General features: G+C 46.3%; 1 protein-coding gene across 9 annotated transcripts in view; it reads right to left on the bottom strand.

Annotated features, from left to right (window-relative positions):
* The window catches only part of LOC149342715 (tudor domain-containing protein 1-like), a 47736-nt gene that overhangs the window by 13721 nt on the left and 11675 nt on the right, over positions 1–22340 (bottom strand). For 6 of the 9 annotated variants that reach the window (XM_089545182.1, XM_089545181.1, XM_089545180.1 and 3 more), the window contains 8 exons: positions 18302–18572; positions 17274–17370; positions 16662–16806; positions 14419–14556; positions 13872–13958; positions 9021–9221; positions 3991–4261; positions 2567–2882 (listed from right to left, as the gene is read on the bottom strand). In XM_089545182.1, coding sequence (XP_089401308.1) covers positions 2567–2882; positions 3991–4261; positions 9021–9221; positions 13872–13958; positions 14419–14556; positions 16662–16806; positions 17274–17370; positions 18302–18572 — 1526 coding nt within the window. The remainder of the gene's footprint in view (positions 1–2566; positions 2883–3990; positions 4262–9020; positions 9222–13871; positions 13959–14418; positions 14557–16661; positions 16807–17273; positions 17371–18301; positions 18573–22340) is intronic. The other 3 variants (XM_089545179.1, XM_089545177.1, XM_089545178.1) reach the window with 3 other exon arrangements.

The following is a 22340-nucleotide window of genomic DNA, read 5'->3' on the forward strand; positions in this document are numbered from 1 at the left end:
TGGAAAAAAAAGCTAACACAGTCGAGATTTAATTGTGCCACAACTGCGGTGGTTGCTAGGCAATGGCTCAAGGTCGGTCTCTGTGCCTCCTCGGAGCACTGCCACAGCGAAATCGCAAGTTCATGGACAATGTAGCTTTCACTACAAAATTTGCTCGTAGCACATTTGTTACTTCTACCCGCAACTCCGTATTGGTCAGCGATCCTCAAAGATGATACAGTTTTCAAATTTCTTATACCAGAGTTTATTATCTATATCAAGAACAAGCTTTAGCCCATTTTTGTGATCCAGACGGGATACAGGCTGATTGACAGGCCGGCAGGCTCGGCTTCACGTTCGCACAAGAAAAATACAAATCAGCCATGCTACTATAAAGTCTGCCTCCTAGATTCGAGCAATGACAGCATGCCTGTGCAAGAGTGGAGCTTTCGGCAACGACACCACCTGCAGGAACGCCGGGTGAAAAGTGTGCGCTGCTCCCTGACTGCCCTGGTCGCCGCTAAGCCTAGCCGGTTTCACATCGATGCCGCAGCTGTTAGCGCTTCGGGACTGGCCAGCACTCAAATAAAGGCGCTACACCCGGCGCTCAACCAGTCCCATAACAAAAGATACGTTAGATTTCTGCGACGCCTTCAGCAACGAAGCTAGCAGACTGCAGGCGAACCACATCAGGCAGGAGCAGCACCAAAGTGGCTATTGGATGAAATTTGCTTGTATTGCAGTCATCACCTCTACCCCCAGGGCTAGCTATGAACTTGAATGAACAATACTATCGCGTTTTCAGATGCCGGTGGCCGGCATCAAGGCTGGAAGGCCACGGCCGGTTTACACGCGCGCTCGCTCGCGCGTCGAGGCCGGCCGTGGGCAGGCAGGCCCGGCTCAAAGGAGCGCGCCCTACGTCATAATGACGCTGCCGCTCTCTGTGCTCGCGTTGGCTCCCGCTTCCCGACATTGCGTTTGCTGCGGGCAGCCCGTCGTTGACATCTAGCAGGCTGGACGCAGGCGACGCTGCGACGCCGTTCGCAACTTCACGCCGCGGTGAATCGCGCTCGCTTTTCGCACGTGTGTCCCCGCCGTAACAACAAAATTCAGTGACCCTACCACGCATTTAGACCGTTTGTCTAGTCGAATGGCGTGAATTGAGCATGACCGGCCACTTTTCCACATCCAAGACACCGCGGTTTTCTGGCATCGCAAAGCGCGAGGAAAACTTTATTTTCGTGTGGATTCTGTCACGGGGAACACCAGGAATGTGCTTCCGACCGAGATTAACGCTTCGGGCGCGCTGCACCATGGAATTTGGCCCCGCTGAGCAGGGGACACTCGGCATTCTCTTGGTGTCCGTTACTAGGCAGGTCATCGATCGTGGGTTTGGTACTTTTGTTGCCTGTTCTATGCCTGCATGAGTCTAATTCGGCGGCGGTATTAATTTGGCACTGTATGCGCAAAGGGTCGCCGCCACGGCAGCGATGCCTATACTCAGTGGCGGCGGTGCCTTCGCTCGCCACTTCGTTCTAAGCGGGTCAAGATCTTCGTGCGCTTCGAGTAATGCGGCTTAAAATGCATGCGTTTGGGTCGGGACCGGAAGAAATTTCGAATAAAGCGATATTTCGAGTAAAGCGATTTCGTTATAACGAGGGATTACTGTAGGTATAAGAGGGGTCTCTCCCTTAAAGGGACAGTGAGGAGAGCTCTATTAATATTCTTTTTACAGCAAAATCCGACAGTTCGGCACTTCACGGCTTTGTTGCCACTTGGCCGGCAGCAAAAGATGCATTTATTTCTAAGAAATTTGGATTCGAAGTTGAAAAAGTTTCTCCCGCCGCTCTGATTCAAACTTGGGATTCTCTTATGACGACACAGGACTAAGTGACGTGCACATGACGTAACGCGGACTCCGTGATTTCTGGCGGCCAGCTGTGCAGCCTGGCAGCAGCCAAAAAGAAAGCTACCGCCGGCCGCACGTTGAAGGCATCTATCGGCTATTACGGCCGTCGCTACCGTCGCTTCATTTACGTTTGCACCGGCGTTTTGCCAGCGTTACGATGGATCCCGTTCTCGAAGTCGTCGACGAAGTTCTCGCAAATAGACACCTTTAGCATACCGCGTGCCTTGATACCGTTAGCGGAACACCGGGAGCCCGCCTACCGCCGGTGAGCAGGCGCTGATTGATCCCGATGCTGCTGGCGTGCGCGTAGCTGCCGAATACGTGGCGCCATCTGGCAACGTCAAGGAGATTTGCGCATGCATTGGCTGCGCCTCAGTGATTCGTGGCTTCTCGTGTTCTAGTGTTGCTAGAACCATTGGTTCTAGCAACACTGTCTTGTCCTATGACGTCATGACGCTTGTACTTGCGAGTTTGGCCTGTGGCGGCGATACCTGTATTTTGGTTCTTGCTCTGTTCTACGTTACAAGAGCTTTGTTGTCAGTACGAGTGGCGTTTTCGTAATCAGGAGCTGGTATTCTGTCGATACAAGCCAACTTCAATTTCTCCTCAGTGTCCCTTTAAAAAACAAAACACACTGACTAGGTCATATTTATATGGCACTGGCTGCCCCACACTTACTGATAAGCCTTGCTCTGGCCGCCGAGTTGCATGGCTTCATCGTGCAGCGCCTTCTCCACACGGACCAAGGGTGTGGCCAGATCGGGCATCAGGGCCAGGCACCACACCACCTCCTTCGCAGACACCGTCACCTGCATGGACAACTTGTCTCCGACCTTGACAAGGTCCAACACAGTGCGCATGCGCTCGGGCCGCCGGTGAGTCGTGCCTGGTCCCTCAGCTGAGGCCGCTGTTGAAGCAGCCGCGGGGCCCGCAGCTGCATTCAGGTTGACAGCAAGCCCTTTGGCCACCAGCTGCTGGTTGAGACTTTGTCCACCTGCAGAGGAAAGCAGAGGCTTGCAACAGGCACCAGCCAAGACACAGAGAGCTCCTCACCTGAAGAGGAAAAAAAAAAAAGTCCGAACGAAACAAGGACAACTCTGGCCTGTTGACATAAATAAGATGGGTCACAATAGGAACAAGCCGATGCCCACATAAAAGAAACTGTTCGGCACTGCCTGTTCCAATCCAGCATGCAATCACACACAGACCCTTTTCACTGTCAGATTTGGAGAGGGAGACAGGAGGCTGCTGCATGGCAACCCTGCACCCCATTAGCCGCCATAATCGTGCGAGGTTATGAACTAAAATCTCCAACTGAGGGGTGCTCCGGCTGCATAAAGGGAGATGAGGAGGAAGCAGTGCACCCCATCTCTCTAACAGCCATGTCAAATGAGTGCTGACAAAAGTCCCCTCTGCCATGCCTTGGGGTCGGGGTCATTATCTGATTCGCTGGACAAAAGGCTTGTCTGGTAGGGTACAAGCAACTGCGAATAAGCTTAGTGGTAGGTTTATGAAGCTGCAGTAGAACCTTGGCGATATGCTCCTCTTCAAACGATTTCTTGGTTCATATGTTTGAAATGGTGAGCAAGAAAAATGCAGAGATGGTACTTGTAAAACTCAGTTTGGAGGAAATTTTGGAGCACTTGGGAGTAGAGAAACACCTATCTTGGTGTAGTCTGGAGTACCAAAATTTACAGCCTCAAGCACTTTTGAGCAGTAAAACATTTATTTAAAAGCCCTCTGGAGTATTTTGCCTTTAGATTCCAAATCTCACAGGTTAGCAAACAATACTGGAAAAATTTAAGCGTGAAAATTTAAGGCAGATGATGATGATGATTTAAATGTGTACTGCACCGTCATGTTTGTCATTATCGACAGAGTCTCACCCGACAGGTCTTCCGTGATGTTTTATGGTGTATAATTGAAGAGGAAGCTCCTTTGCTGAACATGCCACACAATATTTACTTGAAGAGCACACACTTTGAATACACTCGCGACCACAGTAGATGCCCCCTTTTCTTCCCGAAAGCAATCTTGGGAGCAGGACTACCATGGCTGCAAGCAGCTGGTGCCGGCGGCAAGAATCTTCCAGGAACACTCACCTTTCTTTGACGCCAGTTCCACTTCGTGCATGTCGTTCACCCGCCTGAGTGCAGTAGCGACCACTGGGCCTCCTTGAAACATGGTGGCCAGCATTGCAGTTGCTTCCACTGCCCAGCCTATGTTGATGGTCACAGGACGCACCCCATGCAGACGGCAATGCACTGCCTGTGCTGGCAGTTGCAGGTAGGTGTCCGGAAGGGGACGAGTATTTTCGGGGGCCACTGGGGCCACATTGCCATAGTCAATGAAGTACACCATACACACTGCCCCCTGAAAGAGAGACAAGCAGTACAACTGTGAGGCTACAACCCCGCAGCATACTACAACAGTGAGACCAAAAACAAACTAAGCGTGGCAATGTGGTTCAGTAGCACTACTAATAGTCAATATCTGGAGGCGCACTGAGCTCAGAAATTGATATGTCCTAAGCTACATCCAACCCACAAAGTACGGCCGTTATGAATGACTGCTGATCAACACACACTGAATGCCTGGAATTTCTGAATAATTATAGGGGAACTCCAGGGGTTTTTCCAACATTTTCAGTTAATTAGTGCATGACGTTCCATGTAGTCTCCTGCCACCAGCACAAAAACTTTTCTTCTTTTCTAAATATACCAAGCAGAACTGTTTTAAGTCTTTTCAGTCCGAAAAATTTACGCACTTTGCGGCCATTCCAATCCGAAACTATTTTGCCAGTTTTGGGCAGCGCGAAAGAAAACAACTGTGACAAGAGATTGTCCCGTCGCATTGCAGCTGAAGCTGCAGCTAAGTTGCAGCTGAAGTTCCAGATCTTCCGTCGCTTTCATCAGCCACCTTGTTGCACTTTGCCAGCAGTGCCTTGCATAGCAATTCATCGATCACTGACGTCACTCCTCCAGTAAGGAGATATCAGCCACCTTACAATGCTTCACGACAGCATTCAGTACACCCCTTTGTGATGTAAGCATCAAGTGTCACTTTTTTTTTCACTGACAGCAATTGTTATTCAAAGAACTGTAAACAAGCTATTAGCCTACACAATAAAGGTTATTGCTATTGGTAATACGATTCCCACTTCCTTATTTAATGCCTGGTAGGTCTTACACATATAACAAATTACGTTGTTAGGACTGTCTGGCGGCGGAGGGACTAGTTCCGGGGGATGCAACGAGAGGGTGCTAGCGGATCGCCTAGTGATCATCATCATCATGAGGGGGAGCGGCGGCGGCGGGAAGATGGGAGAAGGGCAATAAAGGTTGTTGTTGGCGTGGCGCCCGTGTGTTTGGGAGTGGTGCGGTTCTGTCACTGCTGAGGCGTGACAAGTTGATGATGGATGAAAACAAAATTTGTATTTTCTTTTCATACCTGTGTTTTGTGCAAAAGTGCCGTTATTTTGAACTAGGTATTTGTACTGACAGTTGAAATTATTTTATTTGATTTGTGACCAATTGTTATTTTCCTATTCGCTTCACATCCAGAAATTTAATACCCACACACCTTTAATAAGTTTGTTTTCTTCTGGCCATGTTTTCCAGAACATCTCATCTGTAATTTAAGGAGGGACACTGGTCTTGAAAAAAAAAAATTTATTAATGAAGTCACAGTTATGAAATCTTCAGGGAATATGTATTTGTGTGTGCTGATTCTAAATATGTCATTTAATTTCATGTAAAACAATTCCTTGAGAACTTATGCACCTTTTATGCTAGTATTTTGCGGAGAGCTTTGAAGAAAATTTGCTGCGGGAAACTCTTTGAAATGTATATATCATTGGGTTCTCTTGACACCAAGGAATACAATAAGGGTGAGATTGTCTTCCTACCTGTTGTCGCTTCAGAAATGAGAAGGAAAGTGTGTATTCCTGTTTCTGAAGTGGCAGCTTCAGTACCCTATTACTCAAGTTCTATGAGAGCCAGGATGGTAATTTCACCCTTATTGTATTCCTTGGTGTCAAGAGAATCCAATGGCATACATTTCAGCGAGTTTCCTGCAGCAAATTTTCTTTAAAATTCTCCGCAAAATACCTGCATAAAAAGTGCAAAAGTGCTCAAGGAATTGTTTTACATGAAATTAAATGCAAATAGGAGGCCCTATTTGCAAATAGACTGCAAATAGAGGCCCTATTTGCAGTCTCGACTTTTGGGCCTCCTGATGTATACCAGGTGTTTTTTTTTAGAAGGTCCAAAATTTTTAAAGAAAGGTAAATTCCTTTAGATTTACCGTATTTACTCGCATAATAGGCGCACTTTTTTCCAGAAAATCCGGCTCAAAGTTCGGGGTGCGCCTATTACGCGGGGTAAAATTTCTGGAAATTTTTCGACGCGCAAAATTGAACATACTGCATAAACGCACTCATCCAGAAGAGGGCAAATACGGGCTGGTTGGTACATGTTTTAAGAATTGGAAAAACAGCGCAATCAAAGACGAGACACAAGAGAAGGACAGCGCTGGTGTTTTGTCCTTCTCTTGTGTCTCGTCTTTGATTGCGCTGTTTTTCCAATTCTTAAAACGCACTCATGTACGGGCCGCACCCCGTTTTCCCGAAGAAAATATTTAAAAAAAAAAATATCCGTGTAAGGGCCGCACCGAAACTTTCCAAGACCCACGCGGGAATCGCCTTCGAAATGCACACGCCAAGGCCTCCGCGATCGGCTCCGGCTGCGCGCAACGGGCGCTTGATCGCGGAGGCCACACACGCGCACAGGAGCTTCCAGACGCCGCCCACGGAGGGCGCCCGAGGCCAAGGTCATCATCAACTTTTTCCTCCGCAGCGAGCTTTCGTTATCCACATCGCCATCAGCATCACCAGCTCCAGCTTTTTTTGTTGCTATCAAGTGCCGGGATCTGCGGTAGCGCGTTAGTTCATCGTGGTTTGTGGCTTTGACGCCGAGCGTTGCTGTTTTAGCTCGACGAGCAAGCACCTTAATAGCTACACGGCTGGGAGTTTGCTCTTGAACACGGCTAGCGAGCAGCAGGTTGGAAATTCGACGTGGCCGAGAAGTGCGGCAGTTGCGACTGCGGCGTGCCTAAATTTTCGTACACGACTCCAAGCGCCGAGGTTTTCGCAGGCCTAAGTCGGGAAGGTTTCTGGCTGGAGATGAAGCTTTCCGAACAGACGTTTAAAGTGAGCATCCCTGAAAACTGTGTGCGGCTGTTCTACGCGATGTCGTTGTACATGCTGTGGGTCCGCAGCAGCTGCGACGGCAGCAGCGCGAGTGAGGACTAGTAGTCAGTTCAGCAAAAACTGTTAAAATAAAGATTGGGGGGCGGGGGGCGGCGAGGCGTCGGCTTGAAATCGTGTAAATACAGTATTGATCACAGTGCAAAGTTCGGGGTGCGCCTATTATGCGCGGAAATAAAAAAAATTAATTTTTCGCAACCAAACTAGGGCTGCGCCTATTATGCGAGTAAATACGGTATTTTAACCCTGGGGCTATACTGAGGGCTACGGCGGACACCAGGTAAGAGGCAAACTACTTTAATTAGTTCGCTGATTAACTGAATACGTTAATTAACTTTTATAATTTTTATTTTAGGGAATATGTTGTATTAGCAGAATTGCAGATCGTCTTCCAAACAGTCCAGCCAAGAAAAAAGATTTTCATGAAAAAATTTTTTGCGCGCGTAACGAAGCGAGAAAAAGTCACCCTGGTAGGCAGCTTCACAGCTTCAACACAGCGTCTGTGAGCGCCTGTGACGTAGCTCGCTCCGCCCTGCACTTTGTGTCAATCCGTTTTTGTTCCAGCGCAGCATTCCATGAGGCCACGGAGCGAAGCGAGATAAGCAGCGATAGCGCAGGCCGCCAGTCCGGGACGCGTGACGCAAAGCGCAGGGTGGAGTGAACTACGTCAGAGGCGCTCAAGAACAATATCAAGAACAATCTCAAGAACAATATAAATAGCATAGTCCTGCATGGCAGATATTTGGCTACACCTTCATTTCAATATACCTCTCCCAGCCTACGTCATCAGCGCACGTGTTTCTGGTCCAATGGGCAAAACATGCACCGTACCGAGAGGGCTCACACCGGGAGAAGAAAGGCTGTGAAGCGTTTCAAATCGGGGAACAAAGGTGGTGGGGGAGCGCTCGGCACCAGAAAAACCGGTTCAGAACCAAAAGTCGACGATTTTGCCCATTGGGGCACACCTTTTTCATGTCACACTGTTTACGTAAGGGAGGGGTCTATTGGAACCAAGAATATTGGGGGAAAGTGTCCTAGCGACCTAAAAGAAATACCTAATTAGGGTTGAGTTATTTTTTCATAATATGGTTATTAGGATATTTCAAAACTAATTATATTTTTTTAAAACAGGAGGAGAAGCATATACAAGTCTAATTTTACTGCGATATCTCTAACAATAAAAATGTTCATTTTAAGACCCGCGTCTCCCCTTTAAAAGAAACTCCTTTGAAGTCCTTAATAGGCAAAATGGGGAACTACCTCTTCAACCAGGACACTAGCTTGGGCATGTTGGTTATTCATTTGTGACGGAACAGCGCAAAACACCGGGACAAGAGACAAGCGCTGACTTACAACTGATTTTTATTTCGAAGAAACACTGCTTCTTATACCTTCTTCACCCCCTCAAAAACATATGCGTCACAACCATATCGTCAGCACGCCGTCTGTTGCTTTGACAAAGAAAGAATTTGACATGTTAAAAATGTGATTATAAATCTGTGATTATTTGTCGTATGTTGTAATCTTTTGGAAGCTTGAACGATATGGTTGTGACGCATATGTTTTTGAGGGGGTGAAGAAGGTATAAGAAGCAGTGTTTCTTTGAAATAAAAATCAGTTGTAAGTCAGCGCTTGTCTCTTGTCCCGGTGTTTTGCGCTGTTCCGTCACAAACCTCTTCAACCAGGTGCTATTCAACCTTCATGAGCCACACCACGCTCTATCCCTTGATGAAGACTTCAGTTCAAAAGCATTTGGGATTACTCTGCTGTGCAGGGTCGCGGAGAGGTTCTCCCAGATACAAAGCGTTTGGAAATGGGCGCTCAAGACAAAGGCCACCGCGGAGAAAAAAAAACAAAAAAACTCACCACTGAATCGACCCTTGCACGATACCACTGGCCGTCATCTTTGAACAGGGCTGCACAAATTTCTCCCTTGGCAGGCGAGTGGCTGCCGCTGCTCCCTGCACAGGATGCCTGCAGCTTGCCCTGCAGCTCTGCCAACTGCGGCATCTGGCTGAAACTCTGCAGATAGAACTCGGACAAGCTGGTGCCATAGGAGAAGGCCACCTAAACAAAAAAAAAAAAGGGTGGTAGAGAAAGAAGAAAAGGCCAATCAACCAGTGCACGGAGAAAATCCACACAAAGAGGAAACGAACGGTCATGAAATGGTAGCTGTCACGAACATGGCATCCACACCTGGCTTCAACGGTGCTTCAAATACACACTGAAAAGGCAGGGCTCACCATACAGCCACACGCGGAGCAGCCATTAGGAGTAGCAACCTTTAGAACACAAAAAAATGGTCAGAACTGCTTGGTCTGCCATGAAAGCACTTTCTGCGCTGCCACCGTTTCTTGCGGGATGTGCACCACATTTTCTCTGCCAGCCAGTGGTGAGTGCACTAATGAGTAGTAGAGCTGTGCACGGGCTCGGGCCGGCCCGAAAGCCCGTACCCGGCCCGGCCCGCGGGCCGGGCTCGGGCCTTGCGGAAGTCTATTCACCCGGGCCCGGGCCGGGCTCAAGCCACGGTATATTTGTCTCGGACGGGCCGGCCGGGCTTCGCGATCGCTCCTGCGTGGCTCCAGCCGCCCTACTGTTGCAAGGTTCGAAACTAATCTCCACATGAGTGGTCTCACGAGCCCAAATGACACTGCACAAAGGAAGGTGAGGTGTGTCGAACCGAAGGCACTCGCAAAAGTACCCTCCGCCACGCGTTGACGGGGGCCGGGTGGGAGGGGGTCGTTATCACATGTACGGGACAACAGAATTCTCGCTCGTGTGGCAACAACGACGTGTTGTGACCATTATCTTCTTGCTCGCCATGGTTACCTGCGTAGGCGTAGGCGATAACTCTCCACATGCGCCATGTTTGCATATACTCACTAATTTTCATCTAGACCATGAGAGCCGAGCATTTTAAAAACATTGAAATAAACTGATTTTCCTTAAATCGTCTCTTTCTGTTTCATCGTCACTTCAATTTCAGTTTTGCAGGTCGGGCCGGGCCCGGGCGGGCTTAGGTGTCTTCAGTGTCGGGCCGGGCTGGGCCTCCATCAGTAGTGTAGGGCTCAGGCCGGGTGCGGGCTGAAATTTGCGGCCCGTGCACAGCTCTAATGAGTAGTCAGAAAGGAGACTCGCCTTCTTGGCCGGCCGCGCAAGAAGTGACTGCGCTTTTCCCCTACAGTTACATTTGAAAACAAAAAGAACCAACCTAGCAAAACATGCAGAGCTGGGTGCACCAAGAACAGCTGTGCAGTAAAACCTCCCTAATTTGGACTTCCAAAGAAGTAGAAAAAAAACACCTGAATTAACATCCGAATTAACTGAAATTGTCAAAAACCATCTGCGTAAAAGTAAAATTTATTAGGTGAAAACCTGAGCAATATCCTTCGGAGACAAAAAATTGAGCAATAACGATTTTTTTGCAGTTCCATGAAGCGCTGTAATTCATGAAAACGACAGGCTTAAAAGCAGAACTGCTCCGTAATAATAAGAGTTTCTGCAACCTTATGGTGGGACACTGGTCACCCATACCATAAAAGATCGCCCATACACTGGTTTTCTGTGGCATTTTTGGGATCTAGAGCTACTGTCAAACCTCATTCCAGCGAACAGTTAAGGAAATTGTAAAATAATTCAATACGGGGTTTTTATGTTGCCGCTCCTGAAACAGGAATACCGACTTGGCCTTCAGTCTGTGAAGTGGAGATTTCAAAACCCCTCAACTCAAATCCTATGATAGGCAGGATGATAACTCTACGCTCAATGCACTCCTTGATGTCAAGACAAATCAATGGCATGCATTTCAGCAAATTCCCTGCAGCAAAATTTCTCAAATGCTCTCTCCAAAAGACATGCGTAACATATAAGAACTTCTTTCACATAAAATTAAAAGACATATGTAGTATCAGCACACAAAAATGCATGTTCCCTCAAGACTGCACAATTGTGACTTCATTATTTTTTTTTTCTAAGGAGCAGGGTCCCCCCATTAAGGAGGGACCCTGGTCTTGAAAAAATTTTTTTATTAATCTAGATATAGTAATGAAATTTTCAGGCCACATGTATTTTTGTATGCTGATTTTAGATTTAATTTTGTGTAAAACAATTCGTTGAGCACTTGTGCAATTTTTATGCAAGTCTATTGGAGAGAGCATATAAGAAAATTTGCTGCAGGAAACTCGCTGAAATGCATGCCATTGGGCTCTCTGGACACCAAGGAATGCAATAAGGGTAAAATTATCATCCTGGCTGTCATAGAACTTGAGTTACAGGGTACTAAAGCTGCCACTTCACAAACAGGAGTACACACTTTTCTTCTCATTTCTGAAGCGACAACTTCAAAACTCTATAACTCAAGTTCTATGATAGCCAGGATGATAATTTTACCCTTATTGCATTCCTTGGTGTCAAGAGAATCCAATGGCATGCATTTGAGCGAGTTTCCTGCAGCAAATTTTCTGCAAAACTTTTCCCAAAATACTGGCATATAAATTGCACAAGTGCTCAAGGAATTGTTTTACACGAAATTAAATGACATATCCAGAATCAGTGCACAAAACTACATGTGGCCTGGAAATTTCATAACTGTGACTTCATTAATAAAAATATTTTTTCAAAGACCAGGGTCCCCCCTTAAGCTGCAGGAGAAGGAAAAAACAAATGACAGAAACACAACTTGGAGCCAACCTACGCAGAAACTGCATCTGATATGCACAGCCTGCGTGGATTTTGCCACCATATACCGTATTTTCCGGTGTACAAGACGCACCCTTGTATAAGACGCACCCGTGTATAGGACGCACCCCAATTTACCCAGTTAGGCTAGTGAGGCTTAATTAAACATGCTTATGGGACCATCGCAAAATGCACCGTATGTGTGAGTTCTTAAGCAACGCTAAGTGATCGAAAAAGGCAACACTCACGCCATACCAGCCTATGTTTTAGCACAAAAGAAAAAAAAAGCGAAAGAACTCTCTTTATGTCCATAACAATTTATTTTTACATAAAACCTTCAAAGTCTTCATCTTCAGATGCGCTATCGAAAAGGCAACACGTCTGAAGCATTCTCTTCACACTACATACTTGCAAAGGGTGACTAAAAAAAAAACATCGGCTTCTCTTGGCTTGTCTTGACAATGGCGAGAAGCGCGACTGTCGCCATCTTTTGGCATTTCACATTACCTTTCCTTGGGGTCTCTGAAACGGCCGCGTGTTTAAGATCCCGGAAGTGGTCAACCCCGCCGTTTCATGATAAAGTTCATCTAAAAAAGTTGCGCACGGCGGTCTCCGTATTGAAGTATTAACCATGTTGCAACCGCATTATTGGTAGTAATATTTTTCCGGTAAAAAAAGCTTGAACATGAACCTGAGTAATTTCTGAACTCGCAAAAAAAAACGAAAAATTCGCATATAAGACGCACCCTTGTATAGGACGCACCAGCAAGATTTTTGAAAAAAAAAAAACGCGTCTTATACACCGGAAAATACGGTAGTTAAAGTTTTCGCGGCTTCGGTCGTTCGCGCCCGCACCGCAGCGGTGATGAATATGCGCCGACAGCCGTGAAAAGATTCATGCCGCCCGCAAGTGTGTTCGCTGCTGGTGTGGGCGCGACATGCCGGAAACCACTGAACGCAAAGCGCCGATGTTCTACGAGTTGCACTTTGGCCGGTACAACATCCCCATTCTGTGTGCACTAAACGTAGGCTGTCAAAATATCAGCATGGGGTAAACCACTATCAGCGAAGTGACATTCGCAATGTGGCAAGTGGGAACGCTGCCACATCTGTGACCTAACAGCCAGGACTGGCTAATAAAAACATAGCAGCTCAGAAAACACACCACTCGGGAATGTAACAGTGGGGTTCTACTTTAATAACGATAAATTTTAGAAACTGCTTTGACTATCGCACTCTTTATTGACTAAACTATGTGGCCATGCATTATAAATTAATTTTATTGGGCTAATTTTTTTTAATTTAAGGTACTAATCAATGAATAATTAAAATTAATCATTCCAGGGACTAATTAATTTACAGAGGTAACTACAGATTCGAGATCAGCATATAAATTTAAGCCAGGCGACTTAGTTTTATTAGGATTAGAGTGAGCAATGGCACATGGTCTGCTCATCACACACGTCATGATTGAGCGAATGATGGCATGCGGCCGTAAATAAATCCAACCAGCTAGTATTCATAGATCTGCAAGAATGCATCTTCTTCCATGCTTCAGAATACGGATTTCGTTCGTTTTGGATTATAAGAACATTTTTTTTTTAGACTCCGTGAGAATCACCAAGATTCTACTGTACAACACAATGTCAGTTGCAACGAGGTTAAGACTGTTCACAAGACTCGCAGAAGTAAGCTACACAAGAAAAAAAGCGTTACGTCAAAAATGCCTCACAGACACTGTGGCTTCGGAGTCGGTAAAGATAGACCATCTGCCAAGAGTTAGATGCGGGGTACAGGAAACAGCTTCTTTAATGCCGTGAAGCTCAGCTGTCGTAGAGGATGTCTGCCGCTGCAGCCGGTAAGGAAGAACATGAGGGCATGTAAAGGCCACAAGAAGGCCAGGTTCACGCAGAGAAACCAGACAACTAAGGTTTGATGGTCCATGCTTTCTTGAAAAGAAAACAGCATTACTCGGCCACTTCACACACCCAGCACACACTGCATGACTGATATTCAAGGTTGACAGGACAAACAACTTACTTCGACAGGCTCCTTCAATGGCAACGTAGCTCGTTCCGGCTGGCGTCCACTCAACAGCATGTCACCTTTGGGGTGAGCTGGTGCCGACTGCAAAGAGCATGAATACAGGCTTACAACAGTTTTCCACACTTACTCTCCATTAATGACAGCCCAGCCATGCTGAAACTTTGCAAAACCGTCCGGCAGTTAAAACATTCCACAGGGCATTTTTCACCAGCAGGATTCAAGGCAATCTGCCAGTAATCCACATAACAGGGCTCATGAGAGTAACGACAGAAACACAGAGGAAGACAGTGCATGTACAGTCGGGGACAAAAGTCTCTGGACCAGGTGTTCCTCAAACGAAGCCAACAGCTCTACTATTAGGCGGCGGCTGGAGACTGCACTTGTGGAGATGAAAGAACAAAATTTTGACTTTTACCTCCACAAAAGTGATCTCCCGCCGCCGGCTAACAGTAGAGCTATCGGCTTCGTTTGAGGAACATCTGGTCCAGAGACCTTTGGCCCCGACTGTACTGCACTAGGCAGGGAGAAATGGACTCTGCACCTTAGGAGCTGGGGAATGAGACTGTGGGCTGGTCCGTGGCCTGTTTGGAGGCTGGGAAGGCGATTTCTCTTGGTTTCCGGATGGCTCGGAGTGGCCCGGTTTGCCATGCATCTTGTCCTGCATGCCACCAGGGTGTGCCTTGCATGAGGGGAGAAAAGGAAGGAAAGCAAGGGAGGGGGGGGGGGGGGGGGGGGGGGAAGGAAAGTCAGGTTACTTCCCCATGCACAATGGTCAGGAGAAGCTGAAACACTCTTGGAGCTTATCAGGAACTGGGCTTGGCAAATAAAGAGAGTCTGAATGCTGTGGTTACTCACCTGCCCGCTAAGGGTCAAGAGGGTCCTAAAATTAATTTTATCAATGAAGTAAAAATTCTGAAATCATCAGGAAACGTATTTTTGCGTTCTAATTGCAAATGTCATTCAATGTCATATTAAACAAGCACTTGCGCACTTATGCATTATGGTATGCTACTTTTTTGACTAGAGCTGCTAAGAAATTTCTGCTGCAGGAAGCTTGCTAAAATTGCTTTTTCAGGACATCAAAGAATGCATTAAGGGTGTAGTTATTATCCTACCCATCATAGATCTTGAGTTGCAGGGTTTTGAAGCTGCCACTTTACAAATGAGAAAATAAACTCTCTCCCGGACCTCTTTCTCTCTCCCCTCTTCCTACCTCTCTCACTACACTAGTAGCGGTGAGGCATCCTTAGCCGCTAGCATAGAAACAATTTCTGTGGTCCTATGTAAATGTGTATCTTCCATATAAAGGAACCATGTGTACCTTCTTTCACGGTCTACCCGAGTTTTACAAGGTGAGTGGACATATTTTCGGCAACTCCCGCATAGCAGTTTTTTCGCACTCCGACGAGGTATGCTTAACAAGGTTTCACTGTACATAGGTGCATAAGGAAATTTTTTTCTTCCTTTTTACATGAAATTGAATGACACATTAAGAATCTGCACACAAAATTACATGGTCCCTCATAACTGTGACTTTGTTAAATTTGCTGGCTTTGTCTGGACGCAGAGTACTTGTACTGCACTATGCTAGGATATCTGACAAGGCAAGTTACAAAATCAATAAGAATCAAGCACGCCGTACGCCAACTTGTTTCCTGCATACAAGCCAATTCTCACTGCTTTGAGTACTACTTTCGTCGCAGGTACATGTAAAAACGGTGCACAGCAAGAAATTACCCCACAGAATAAGGTTTATAAACCTGCTCGCATAACCACAGCTACTTTTGCAGGATAACAAAAAAAAATTGCCAACTCCTGATGAACCCTTAGGAATCCGAGTGCGACAGTGCTAGAAGTCACTCAGCCCTCCATCTCAACTCCTCCAGCACCATTACAGGAAGCACGCATCAGTCTTGGAGCCGCTTTCTTTTTGAGAAGTGCTCCTTCTCTGCTACTCTACCCCCAACAGCCACGCCATGCATCCTGTCACACGACTCGACGAGCCAAGCACTAAGCAGTGGAAACTTTTCACATTCTCCGACTGCTGCACAGCTAGCTGGCAGCCCACCAACCCCTCGAGGTGTCTGACGTCATACCTCGCTCTCATTGGTTGACTGCGACGCGACATCACGACCTCTGCCAACCAATTTTGAATTAGAGTGACGACACACGTAGCTTTTTCTCCGAACATTAGATCTAACACTGTCACATTAAAAATGTATAGACACCTAACTTTTGGGTGCGTGTTTTCTTCTTTGTAATAAGACGTAAGGCATTAATTATTTATTGTACACGGATTACCACGTGGTATGCTCCTATTACCACTAAATAATTTATAATCGAATTTCTTTCTGGTGCTGTTTCAGTTTCGGTTTCAACAGCCGGACGATGGCTATGACGTCGACGAGAGGTCATAGGTCACGTGAGACATGAAAAACTGCAATATCATCGGTGCTTCTACAAACATTGCCATTTCGGCTCTTGAGGAAGGCTGGCTTCAGCACTGCAGTGAATTAAAACAATGAAGCAGCGATTATATCGCAGTTTTTCCGTGCCTCAGGTGACCTATAACCTCTCTTTAATGTCACAGCCATCGTTCGCCTGTTAAAACCGAAACGACACAACAGAAAAGTTCGATTATAAATTATTTAGCAGTCATAGGCAAATTCCACATGGTGATTCACGCACAGTAGTGTCTTCTGCATCACTGTGGAGAAGAAAACATGCCACCAAAATTAGGTGTCTATATTCCTACAGCTCTCAAATGAACAAGACAATATATACAAGTACATTGCTCTTTTGGCCGCCTTGCTGTTTTGGCGAGAATCTTGCTTTATCCTTTTCAGGAGAGCTTTTCTGACTGCTCGGTCTTGGTGATGACGTGCCTACATGCTTCTCCGGAGCCCTCTCTTGAGGTGTGGGCAGCAAACTATGATAAAGAAAAGAAAAGCATAGTAATCAAAAGGAGAACACCAGTCAGCAAAACAAGAAAGAAACCAAAACAGAGGTAAGGCACACTCGAGTGCACGACTAACATAATAATGAGTTGTGAAAATAAGTACCAAGAACTGTTTTTTTTTCAGCTTAAAAGTAAAACTAAATCGAGCAAATCCTTCTATTCATCTGCAGCTAAAAAATAAACAATACATGTTCACCACCTCCAAGGTTTCTTGACCTAATTATATCCTCCTTTGAAAGTAATTATGAACTTTTTTTTTTTTTCCAGTTTAAGGCACCCAACATTTGGCTGCAATCAAGGAGCCTCAGTAAAGAGAAATTTGGGCGTGAACCAAGTGTTTATGCTCTGAAGACTGTTAAACAACTGGACTAACTTGGAACCAGCCCTACGCTAACATGCCAAGAAACTGTACCAAGCAAACACTTAGATCAACGCACCCCTTTGGCTTGCAAAATTCCTTGTGCGCTGGCCAGTCCTTCAACTGGCATTCTGGCGAACAGTAGAATGCCTTGCATGCAGGGCACAGGAATTCAGCTGGAAAAAAAAAAAGAAAAAAAAAGAAAAATCAGTGATTCTACACAGAAGTATAATAACATGCAAGCATAACATAATCCAACAATTCTATGCATTTTATTTCTTCTAGAGGTGTGCAAATATCAAAGGTTTGGCTATGAATCGAACAGAATACTTTCAAAGAGTTTTGAATATCAATGCACGTTATTTTTCAATAGTTTCGAATATCGGCACAAGTACATAATTTACACTAAAAATAAAAAAGAAACACGTATTGCAAATTTTGTTTTCACCCATCATAAGCATAAGTTAACGTACCTGAAAGTACTCTCTGGTTTTAAATAAGCGAGGGGCAATCCTGCGGAAGCAGCAGTAATAGTAGTGCACCCACAATAATTCAAACTAAGATAATTTGAACTTTCGGTTATTAAACCCAAATTTCAAATTCTTGGTTGGCTGGCCATATTTCAGTGCATTTTAATGTCACTTCTCTTAAAATTCATCTAACTAACTTTTTGTGCCTTGCTCCCATGCTCCAGCATGTGAAAGAGCGGCAGCCGAGTTCGGATGAATCAGGTTTGCAGCGCTGTGCGAGCTAAAAATTTGGCCCCTCCAACTGGTTACCGATGCCTACGAGCACTCGTCACCGCATAGTTTCGTTTTCTGAGCTTCGCTACCAGTGCATGGCGATAGAGGCTGCGTGCAACTGCGTGCACCAAAATGCTGCGTACAACTACCACCCAGACAGCTAATGTTTACGAGCCGTGTGACTCTTCAAATCAGTAAAAGTGTGAAACACATTGGCTGCTCACTGAAGGAAGGACCCAGCTGCCCCGCCGCTTCAGTACACAAACATGCAGCTACGTACTAAACAAGGCAATGAAGAATATGCAAAATAGACACTAAACTTCAACAATCAATTAAGATGATGCCAAGAAAGCACAGCACTTACAGTGTGCACCACAAAGGACACATTTCTGCTCAGGTGGTTGGTCATGAGCGTCCTGTATAACCACCGTGCGCACTTGCTGCCCTCTGGCATTGGGTTTGATGGTAACCTTAACGTTGTTATCTTCATTGTCAGCCAGAATGCAAGTCTCAACGGAGGTGTCCGATGAGATGCTACTTCGGCTGCTCCTGCCACTGCTACTACTGCTGCTGCTGCTGCTGCTGTACACACGTCGCTCGCCCGTGCGTGCCACATCCACACAGATGGTCTTCAGCTGTGAGCATAGGAAACGAGACAATGAGAAGGTGTGGCAAATTTAAAAGGCTAAATACAAAGCTGCACTCAAATACTTACACAATGCAACATTACCGGACAAGGTCAATTTCATTACTACCTTTGCACAGCGTGGAGATTTGCACAAAGAATTTGCCAGACCACTTATCACAAGACCAAAGCAGTCGCCAAGCCAGGCAGTGGTTCCTACACTTTGTCTCACTAAACTGTGGCAATGTTTTGGCAACTACAATTTGCAACGACAAGCCAGGGACCAAACTGTCCACGCTGTTTGCATGCAAGAACTGCTCATGATTAGCTCACGCCAGTAAACCTGTCAATCAAGACAGCCCAGAGAGCAGCAGCAAAATTGTTCACCAAGAACACATTTCTGACATGCAAACAGTTTTTAGTATCTACCTTTCACATGGCCGATCGTCACACACATGCAGTGCCCTAGCGGTTTTATGGAAACAATCCGTCTGGCGTCTTTTCTCACCGCTGCCGCAGTGCAAGGAAAACATCAAAAACAAGGATGCTGTGGGCATGCAATAACAAAGCTACCACGGGCTTCCAAGTGAGTGACAAAAGAGCAACGGACAAAGGAGACTCAATAGGAAAAGCTGCAGAGCATAGCAATGCGCAGTGGACCTATGGCAGGATAAGAGACAATGGGTGCGATGCACGGTCAGCAGCGGCAGTCTTCCACTCAGTGCTTCCATTTGGTGCTTAGAAATACAAATGTCCCATTAAACTTGAAGTTGGTCCAATGTTTAGGGGAATCAACCAAGGCAGAGTAGAGTTGTAATAACAGGGGTGGAAGCAGGCTCCAGCTTTTTGGAGCAGGCACGGGAGCAGCAAAAGTCTTATTTTGGAGCAGCTTTGGAGCAGCAAAAGTCCCATTTTGGAGCAGATATGGAGCAATTTGTAGGCTATTTGGGAGCACTTTTGGAGCAGACTGGCAACATTTAAATGCGACTGAGAGCAATTTTGTTTGCAACTCGCCCAAAAACTGCACAAATATTGATCATCAATCCTACAGGCCAGAATTCTTTAAAAGGACTGCAATCGCTCTAAAGATATTTGCTAGAGTTCATAAAAAAATAGACATGTGGCAGCTGCTGCAAACAGTAGTTGCAGTAAATTAGCTGTCATCAATTTCAGTTCAGAAAAAAAAAAAGAAAACACCATATTGGCGACAGTTCGTCAAAACCGTCAAAAGAGTGCTGCAGAATCTAGAATATACTGTCAGGACCGAAAAAAAAAAAGAATCAATACCCGCCAACCAGTGGATTTTAAAATTCGGAACATTGTTGCAGCCAAACCAACAAGAAGGTACTCACATAATTTGCGCCCTCACGTAAATGCGCACCAAGAATTTAACACCCAAGCATATATGAAAAAAAATGCACCAGCATACACGCGGGTGCACCCAAGGCAGGCTGCGGAAGAACGCGTTGCTCTGTACGGCTGTGAAAGGTGCGAGTAGCAAGGGGACGACGGCCACGCCGCTGTGAAGATGTAACCCCATAACTGGCCAGGCCAAACCAAAGCAACGCCAACTGTGTGCGAGGTAAGAGCACGACAGTACCTCACACGACGGGTAGTAAGCCAGGTGTCCATTCCCTGGCAGCACCACGTGCAAGAAGTTCGTAATTCATTTGTGTAATTAGCTCAGGTAAATAAAATTATATTCACGCGCTGTTTACCCGCCGTTTACCCTGCCCACTCGCACTGGCGCTTGCTTTGCAGGTCAAGGTGTCCGGAATCCTAAACAACCGATTCGGTTTGGGGCTAGTCGGCCAGGCCTATGGCAAGGACGCTGTTTTAAGCGCTGTTTATCTCCAGAGTGAAAGCCTTTAATGGCTCATGCTCACAGTGTCTGTGCTTGCGCTGAAATCGTGCCAACTGTGGCCTCTCCTCCAGGCTAGCACCACAGCACAACCACCTCCTCCAACAATTTCCTTTCCTCAAATTCAATTTGGCACAACCTCCTCAGTAATTTCCATTCCTCAAATTCATTTCCTTCACTACAGCCCTCTTTCTGTTCCTTCTTTCACTCCTACTTCCTCTGCAAACGGATGACGTGTGTCCACCCAGATGTTCACCAAGAGATGCAAGACAGTTACTGCGGAATTTCCTTGCCTCAAATAGAATTTTCATTTTCTTCCCTATGGCCCTTCTGTCTTTTTTTTTTCACTCCCACTGCCTCCCTTCCTGTACAGCCATGATTGCTAGCTGCCGCAACAACCCAAAAGTGGGATTCAGGTGTGCACTGACCCAGGGAGCCAGTTATGAGCGCTTCCTTTCCTTAAAATGATCGGAGTGTAAAACATCAACGCCAACGCCAATGAACAAAGTGAACACAGACAATGGCAAGGGCAACGTTTCCGCCAAAGAGCTCCCTCTATAACACTGCAACGCTTCCTTTCCTTAAAATGATCTGAGTGTAAAATGTCAACGAGCGCCAAAGGGCTCCCTCTAAAACACTGCAACGCTTCCTTTTCCTTAAATGATCAGAGTGTAAAATGTCACTGTCAATGAACACAATGAAGACCAGCGACGGCGACGCCGCGAAACAGGCGCCAAAGAGCTCGCTCTAAAACACTGCAATCAAAATAGAGACCGCAGTCACCAAAGACAAAAACCGCACACGCGGGAAGCCCGCCATGCGCCAAGCGGTTCGGGAAAGCGGCTGTGGGTTGACCACAAGGCATTCGCCAAGCACACCAGAATTTCCAGTGTATTCGGTAATTTTTTTCTTCCTCCAAGAGCGAACCCAAATGTCGATGCGAATGCAGTTGCCTCCGTTTCGTAGCGAGCGCCCAGTGTTGCCCAGCTGACAATAACACTCGGCTAAATTTGGTTCCATTTACTTGCAATGGGCGTAAATTGCCGTTTAGGCGCATCTTGGCGCAGGAGATCAAATTGCCGCAGCATGGCGCAATTGGCGCAGCACTTCCACCCCTGTAATAAGGGAGGAATTACTCATTGGCATCCACCCAAGCGCAGCCATACAGCTACAAAAAAAAGCTACACAGCTTCCACTGAAACTTCGTAGTTCATAACTTCGTAAGAAAAATTTGTCCTGGTCAGGGGTTCGAACCTCGGACCACCACTTCACCGGAGCAGTTGCTCCACCAACTGAGCTAACCAGGACGGACAGCATGTGGTAGAGCAAGAGCAAATTGATCAATAACTCGAAGTGAGAACCGTGTTGGTCAAATGTTTAGGGGAATCCCCCAAAGTGGAGTAGACTTGTAATATTCTTTTCATTATAAATCTACTCCACCTTGGGTGATTCTCCTAAACACTGGACCAACACTGTTCCCACTTTGAGTTACTGGTCGGTTAGCTCAATTGGTAGAGTGAGTGCTCTGGTGAAGCTGTGGTCCCAGGTTCGTACCCTGGACCAGGACGAATTTTTGTTCAACTACGAAGTTTCTCTGGAAGCTGTATAGCTTTCCTCTGTAGCCGCATGGCTGCACTTAGGGTGGACGCCAATGAGTAATTACTTCGTTATTATAAACTTGAAGTTGCTGCATTGGCCTAGTCGTGAAAGACTTGCTACCACTGAAGAGCAGCAGTAGACAGAACTGAGTGGCAGTGCTTTAAATCCCGCGGAAGCGGTTAACTATTAGATGAAGCAGTGGCAGTGATGTTCAATGGTGACAGAAAAACTGCAGAAGTCTAGTCATACCCCGTACATTGTTCTCCCTAGCTGCAGAAAGCTTCATATCGCAACGAATTCTCAGAGCCATTGCAAGTG

Source organism: Amblyomma mixtum, chromosome 5 (assembly GCF_055824585.1).
Source record: "Amblyomma mixtum isolate Tamu chromosome 5, ASM5582458v1, whole genome shotgun sequence".
Lineage (NCBI taxonomy): Eukaryota > Metazoa > Arthropoda > Arachnida > Ixodida > Ixodidae > Amblyomma > Amblyomma mixtum.